General features: G+C 36.5%; 1 protein-coding gene across 1 annotated transcript in view; it reads right to left on the reverse strand.

The window, feature by feature from the left end:
- Positions 1-8,605, reverse strand: part of LOC107595322 (dynein heavy chain 2, axonemal) — a 165,735-nt gene that overhangs the window by 31,947 nt on the left and 125,183 nt on the right. Inside the window, 10 exon segments of the mRNA XM_016285691.1 lie at positions 29-120; positions 516-615; positions 617-687; positions 1,162-1,187; positions 1,190-1,304; positions 1,393-1,401; positions 1,403-1,468; positions 1,470-1,532; positions 2,206-2,347; positions 8,010-8,030. Coding sequence (XP_016141177.1) covers positions 29-120; positions 516-615; positions 617-687; positions 1,162-1,187; positions 1,190-1,304; positions 1,393-1,401; positions 1,403-1,468; positions 1,470-1,532; positions 2,206-2,347; positions 8,010-8,030 — 705 coding nt within the window.

The following is an 8,605-nucleotide window of genomic DNA, read 5'->3' on the forward strand; positions in this document are numbered from 1 at the left end:
CACACACACACACACACACACACCTCACTTGGAGGTGTAGCGCCAGCCTTTGGGCAGATTGTCCTCAAATGACGCCCACGTTTTGTTCTTGGTGTCCACGTCGTATTCGTAGATTGTGTCCTGAGGTTTAATACAAGGTGATTATTTCTCCAGTAATATATTTGTTTCTGTAGGCAAAAAGGCTTAAACATTTGTTCTAGATGCAGAGCATCAGTGCTTTTCATGTAAAATTAGCATGTGTGTACATACATTTACATTAATTACACATACATGTTACCTATTTCACATTGTATGTGGACTACTGTGGCCCTAAAAAGTATTTGGATATTTACAAACCTGTGAACTAAAAATAAAACAAGAATGGTTTAATTATAATAACTAACTAAATATATAAATAAATGGATCAATGGAAGCTTGGGTGAATTGGTAAAAATCAGTAAAGTCATTATTTTGCCATTCTATTTGGTGACATTAGTGGCACAGAAATTACACACTTCATCTTTAAGTGTCCATACACTTTTTATGCCACTTTATAGCTTGTTAGGGAAAGTTCCCTCTATTTCCTGCAGGAAGTTGTCAGTCTTCTTGTGTCCATCCTCATCTACAGAGGCGCACAGACCATATGAGACTGAAGATGAACCAGAGCTCCACCATACGGCCAAAGTTTTCAGAGTCCGCTGGGCTCACCTGTCCAGACAGTGAGAATTACAGTATTACACCTGTGTAAATTAGCTACAGTAAAGCTAAATATTACTTTTATAAAGACTTGAGAGTTGCAAGATTGGAAAACAAAAGTTTAACTGTGGCCATACACCCCAGATATTTACCCTTAAACAAAAATCACCCTCATGTCATTATAAATATTATCAGTAATACACTGGTTTACATGTAATTACAATTGGAAATGTAAATGTAAAGCTTCAAAAAGGAAACAAAAGCACCATAAAATTCTGTTTCTCATATTATATGGCTTCAGAAGACTTGAAATAGCACATGTATGAATGTATGGACCACTTTTATGGTGCTTTTTTGTCATTTCAGAACTTATATAAATATATACATACATACACATTTTATGTTCAATGAACAAAGATCAGTTATATGGTCCATCTACAGTTGCAATATTGGTTGAACACATCAATGAAGTGAAAGTGTTCTGACCCCGTTCTCTGGAGTGGCCAGTGAGTCGATGCCACTCCGTTCAGTTCAGTGATGGGCACCAGCTCCTTACAGTGAGTCTTCTTAAAAGTGAGGGTCTTGTCTATGTAGCGGTCAAACAGCTGCCTGAGATGATCCATTTCAACCTGAGAGTGAAAGAGAGAGAGATGAAGCAAGAGAGATGAAGCACTTTGCCAAATGTATAACACAATGCTTAACACTGTGGTTCCAAACCTTCTGTCGATTTTTTTATCCAGGACTGAACATAAGGCTTCCAGGTCAAGTCAGAGTAGTTGTTGTAAACCACACCCACAACGAGACACAGAAGCAGGAGACGCCACAGCTAGATCCTCTACTTCAAACAATAATGAAACCTGCAACACACTCTCTCATTAATGGTTAAACCCAACCAAATAAGCACAGAGCTGTCACTTAGCTGAAAAGTGAACCTCAAGAAACCTGTCAAGAACATGACAGCGTCCTATTTCACGCTAACACAAAATAAAGAAATAAGAAGTTATATTTTGCATATATGAAATGAAATCTATTTTTATCAAAAAGACTGTAAAATTGTAAAATATTATTACAATAAAACAACTTTAAATTTAAATAAGTTTTCTATTATAATGTAATTGATTCCTGTGGTGTCAAAGCTGAATTTTTTCAGCAGCCATTAGTCCAGTCTTCAGTATCAAAGGATCCTTCAGAAATCATTCTAATATGCTGATTTAAGCATGTATTTGAAATAGAAATATCCTTCTGTTAATTAATCAATCTAACATGTCCTTGCTGAATAAAACTATTTACAAATAAAAATTCTTACTGAACCCAAACTTTTAATATGCCGTAGGCATTTCTTCATGAGATTCACCCAATAACTGACGAAAAGGGCGTAAGTGAAGAAAATTATAAATAGTTCTATGTAGTACCCTGATGGGTTAGTGAGGTGAAGTGCACAGTATCAGGTCTGGAATCAGAAGTGAAATAACCCTGGGTGGGCAGCATTAGAGGTTTTAGTGTGTGCCGAGTATCGTTTGAAACTGGTACCTGTTCGGGAATGGAGATTCTCTCTCCGTTGATGAGTGTGAGGACTTTGTTGTCATCCATTACAGAGATCATGCTCTCGATCCACAGTGTGTCCACTGGCCCGTCAAAAACAATCCACTTCTCATCAGGCTTCTCATCTGAGCTCGGCCACACAGAGAGGAAGTGTTATCACTTCACACACACACACACACACACACACACACACACACACACGCACACACACACACACACACACACACATACACACACACACACACACACAGAATGAATGTGAATTTCCTAATACACCCTGGATCTCTTTGTCTCTCTATTTTTCATTTTCCCTTTCTCCTCTTCTCTCTGTCAGTCTCATTTCCCTGCTTTGGTTTCACAGACACCAGAGAGACTTGCAGGCAATTGTGGTGAAGCCTCTAATTGATCATTTATCTTTTCCTGTCCCTTTATCAGTCCATGTGTGTCTCATTTACTGAACTCAAAACAATAAAACACAAACACGGCGCACAGCCCATCTGTCTTATACACACACATACAAACGCGCCCTATCTGGAAGCAGCAGGCCTACTGGCTGCCTGGGTAAGCGAATAACACCAGACCTGTCACACACAGCTACAGGAAGTGTCACATCTCCTCTGGGCCATCTTCCCTCTCTGAGCAGGGAGGAGGGGACACAGGCAACAGATACAAGCCGTATTGAGCCACTGCAAACTGTGCACTTACATTCAAAATGATATCAGAAAAGCATTCACACACACATATCACCCAACAGCTTAAAGGGATAGTTCACCTAAAAATTAAAATACTGTCATCATTTACTCACCTACACGTCATATTTTTTAAACCTGAGATTACTTTCTCTCCATTTAAAGTCCATTTTATCTAAACTTCTACACATAAAACAGTTCTTAAAGACACTGTAACAGAAATCCATGTAAATGATGACAGAATTTGAAGACAGAATTTTTATTTTTTGGTGAACTATCCCTTTAAAGGGACAAGTCCACCATAAATTAACATTTTAAATTAATAATTTACTAACCCTTATGCCGTTCCAAACATGACTTTCTTTCTTCTGTGGAATGTAAAAGAAGGTATTTTGAAGAATGTTGATAACCAAACTGTTTCAGTTTCCCATTTACTTCCATGTTATGGAATTACAATGGAAGTCAATGGTAACCGAAACTATTGGATTCCCAACATTCTTAAAAACATAGGCGTAATTTGCGGGTGGGATGGGTAGGACATGTCCCCACCACTTTTTGCCAGGGTCGATATTGTCCCTACCACTTTTTGAAAGTAATTGAAAAATATATTGCGGAAGGTATGTATTAAAGGGAACACAAGATCAACAAATCATTCTTCATAATCTAATTAGGGTGACAAAAAAACAACAACAACATTTGACTCCTTATGCATGCATAACTCCTAATAACGACGTGATTTGCAGCTGTTGCTTTTTTCATAATGTCATTAGGCTATAGCATTGTTTTAAAAATGGAGAGCTTCCTTGTGCTAAGTAGGCCTGCCCTCTATTAAAGATTTTTCTAGTCAACTAGTTGCACGTTATATTAAATCGATTAATATAATAATATATTAACCATACTTCAATATAGGCTATAGGCAGACGTATTAGACTAGAGCCTATTCCGCGCTCAAGCTCGCGCATAAAGCAATTGCCGACGCTGACTCGCCATCTCCACATGGACGTGCCTTTAATAGAAATGCACCTTTTTTTGAAAAGCTTATCTTTGCTGTTTACCTCACCTTATGCTATGGAGTCTCTCTTTTTTTTCTGATTCCTCAGTGTTTGCTAAACGTTCTGTAATTTATTAGTCATTATATAGCCTAATACACCGTGTAGGCCTATGCCATGCCTCATCTTATTAGTTTTTGTTAATAACGTTTTGTAAGCTAGTTTGTCATTGAATCTTACCGTTTTAATGTTGTTGTGCATTTTAATAAAAAAATAATGAATCCATCTTTTTTTTTTTTTGTCTTAAAAGGTGAAAGGTGTGTAGATGCAAGCAAAACAGACAATTATATTTTATTGTAAAACCTGACAAGATCGTGAAATCGAAAGTGAAAGCATCCGAAGCCAGCTTTTAACATGGTAAAAGAGGAACTCCCGTTCACAAAATTCAAATCACAAATAATACTACTGATGAAAAAGAACGGGTTGAATGTTAACTACGTTCGTTTCCATATAACTATAAACTACGATAAAAGTTCATCAGCATGCATTGATTAATAGCATGTTGTAGGGCAAAAAAAAACAAAAACCCTGCAACCAACTGAGAAAGTTAATCGCAAAACAGCGACCAGTGAGAAGAATGAGTCTGGAGCCCTGAATTGCCCAGCTCCCTCTGTCAATGATCTAGCACCCCCTCAGCACCTGCGTTCAAAATTCTCTGGCGCCACCCCTGGTACATCGATGTATTTTTGAAAAGCTAAAATTAAGTTTGTCCAACTCTAAACCCAGTCCCCAAGTAAATTAGGTTATTAAATAAAAAACTAGCAAAACGAGTTGCGCGGTGTCCCCACCACTTTTCAACACAAAGTTACGCCACTGCTTAAAAATATCTTCTAGAAAGAAATGCATGCAGGTTTTGAAGAATGAGGGTGAGTAAATGATGACAGAATTTCCCTTTTGAGTGAACTTCAAACTTTTTCCCTTTAAGACTCCTATTTATACCAGTCCCTGGAACAGAAGAAAGAAACAACCCCTTAAAAAAACCCCATTTGGAGTCACCAGTCTTCTTCTTGTTCAATATGGCCACAGAGTTCAGAACTGAGAGAAAACGGTCTGTGTGATGGAAAGAGTTTAGCGTATGCAGACAAAACGGCTCAACAAATTAGGTTAAAAGTATGAGGAAGAAGTTGGCACAAACTAAAGGAAAATTGAATTGCAGGGGAAGCAAGAAAAAAAGAGAGTTCTAAAAAAAATTAAATAAACAAACAGCCTGAGGTGTTCGAATCAGCTATTCAGATCAGAATCCATTAGATCTCTGTATTACTGTGCAAGAGCTTCAAGACAAAATGACTGCATTAAAAAGCAAATGCACTAGAGCTAAAAGTACTAATTCCAGTCTGCTCTCCAAAAGCCATTCAATATGGCTCTTGAAGGGGGAATGAATTTATCCGTAATAATGACTAAAGCATTTGTGTGGGAGGTAACTAGAAAAGGCTGTTTTGTATAGTAATTAATACCAGACTCTTAGAATTCCTCAAAAAGCACACAATCTCCTGGATAGAAGTAAAATTGACTTTTTAATACCAAAATTACAGCACATCTGATTATACTTCTAACAATGATTGAAATAAATATCAAACAAAAATTTTTGCCTTAACTTTATAAAAGCCTTCCATTCTATCAGCTATTTGACATCAAAACTTATGACATTATTGCATAACTGTCTGGAATATTTGATCCCAACCGATCGATTGTGGCAATTTGAAGTCAAATTATTTTGTATAATAGCCATTAAACTGCATTGTCCCAACCAATTTCTGACATAGCTGCACTCGATATTTCAACTCAAATCTATATTTCATGTCCATTCATTCACCTGGTAAGGAGCCGTTTAACAATAAGGTTAATGAACAGTCACCAGGTCATTAATGCAAAATAGACTACTTTGGGTAATATATGATTTGACCACCTGACCGTGGGTTAATTTTACAGTAATGTCCAGCTGAATGTACATTATCTTATAGTTCTAATTATAAGTGTTGAAGGGGGTAAATCACAATAAATTATTGTTCACAGAAAGCATGAACTAACTGAAAATATTTTTAATAAAATTACAGCTATAAAAGAAAAAATATCCCAGTAGCATAGATGGTTGCTGCTTGGTATTTTCCAACCAGGTTCATCAGTAACTGTAGTTTCTGGTATCACTCAAAATGGCTCAGACCTGGTTCTGATTCAGGATCACAGCAAAAGGTGGACCTACTAGAACAATACTGACATACCTGGACCATTTAACCTGGCAGTAAACCTAAAATTAAAAACTAGAATATTGACCTTCAAGATCCTGATGTACATGCATGAAAAACATATTCATATCCAATTATATCACACATTCATCAAAGTACAATTAGACCTGAAACTCAAGTCCACAGGCAACATCAACCCTGCTGTGAAAGAATTGAGAGGAATGGCTCACAGGGCTCACCGTGTCATAAAAAGGCAATGTCCTGTTGAGGTTTCAATTTAAATTAGGCTGAAAATATTAGAATCAGTAATTGAGGCCATTGCTTTTTATGGCAGTGAGATGTGTGGACCACTAACAAACCAAGAACTAGCCAAATGGGAAAAACACCCAACTGAGGCTTGCTGATTTTTTTTTTACATGGAATTCCAGAAGTAATGCATGCAGGGTATAATATCCATTAGCTATGAGGACACAAAACAGGCAATTAAATTCTGGAACCACTTAGAACTTAGTGGTCTCCAAACACAAAATCCTGTAAATTCAAGAGTTGAGCAAAGAAAACAAAACAAGCCCCTCCCTACAGATTGAGGTTCAAGAGCAGAATAATCCTGTGATTAGACTAAACAACACTAGAACACAAATGATATGTGATTAAAATAAATATATTGGGAGACCTAAACAAATGCAAAGTTATCTGTCCCAGAAATGTACACCTGTCTTCTGTGAAAAATGGGAATCATCTTGACTAGATCCACACTCGGCAAACAACCCAGCAACAGGAACAAGTAGGCTGAAAACATGGCAAAATAAACAAAGAACAAGATCAATGGTGGTTCTTATATAGCAAACCAAACAAAACAGAGTCAGAGCTGTATTTCACTATGACTCAATGCACAAAGTTCACTGAAAACTGCAAACATCGCAATTTAACAACTAAACAACTTCCCAACAATCAGCAGAACACACAGAATGCTGGGTAGAGGCAGGGATGGGCAAAGATACATCAAAATACCAAATACCTTAATTTTAAGTGTATCAAAATAAACTACAAAATACAGCAGCCACACCAAGTATCAAAATAATCTACTGTATTTTTGTATTTTAAAAATACTAAAAAATACTTTTACAAGGGAGCATGAAATTTCTTCACAAACCTTCCCTCAATTGGCCTATTTGATCTATCTCTTCACCGATACACTGATGTTTGTGAACAATGTTTGATAGCAACAGATTTTCTCTGCCCGAGTCATGCAATAAATCTGACATATGCAACCAGTTAACAGATCAAATATTCACATATCCCTGTGATCTCCCAGATGAAGGTTAGTTTTAAAGTAACCAACTTTTTAATGTTTAACAGTTTGCGAATGACTCATAATTGTATCCTAATTTAGTTACATGGTGTTTGGTAACAAAGGACCTACTTTGCATCAGCAGCACTGACTCAATGACAAGCAAGTCATTCATAAGAAGACAACTGATGGCACCTGTATTCATAGCAACTAGTTTCTAACTACTTAATCATTTGATTGTTAGTCATAAATATAATAATATATTATGTGTCAGGCAGTCATTCATGCAATGGTATGTAAAATCATGATCCTATTTAAACAGCTACTTCAATTAGGGTACAATATTCAGAAATCAAATATTTATTTATCAATCACTGGACACCTATTTGGAAGTTGAAAACAAACATTTTAGCATTACAACAATTATTAAATGATCAATATGTTTTGATTTTAAATGTAGCCAGAAACGTAATCAGAAATTGTCAAGGAGTATTAACCCAACTCCAACCACTGAATCTATTGAGAGCCATAGAAGTATAAAGGACATACACATATACACTTATAATAAGTGCAATTGCACCAAGCACATCACATTCTATTACTCATTCATCCATGCTTCCTTTTGAATTAATTGAATGAATGAATAATTCCTGCCCACTTAAAGCTGCACAGATATATTTGCTTTCCACAACAGGCTTATCTATCTATGTAAACGATTTAGAAAAATTTGCGTTGATTCACACTTTATATCATCGCCACGATATGTATTGTCATATCACCCAGCCTAACCTGCAGTAATGCTTTAAACACATTTGACAAGCTAGTAGATAAAAAAAAAAAATAGATTAGCTATTAAAACTGATTGGCTAACGCAATTTTTCCCCTTGTCAGTGCTCTTTTATTCTTTCATGTTAACTGACGGCAAATCTGAATGATGCACTATTTTAACTTTAATCAACATGTACAATTAACCGTGACATCCTCACCTTATCTTATTCCAGAAAAGTCACTCACCCAGTGCTGAATGGAGTTGTACAGCTGCAGCTCATGTGATGAATGTTGGGGTTGGGGGGAGGGAGAGGGGGTGTGTCTGAACTAAATCAGCACCCTGATAAAGAGGTTGACTGGCACAAAGTATTTTATGTATTTTGAAAATACAAAAATACTAATCTTAAA

The sequence above is a fragment of the Sinocyclocheilus grahami genome, unplaced genomic scaffold (genome assembly GCF_001515645.1).
Source record: "Sinocyclocheilus grahami isolate Dianchi unplaced genomic scaffold, SAMN03320097.WGS_v1.1 scaffold200.1, whole genome shotgun sequence".
Taxonomy (NCBI): Eukaryota; Metazoa; Chordata; class Actinopteri; order Cypriniformes; family Cyprinidae; genus Sinocyclocheilus; species Sinocyclocheilus grahami.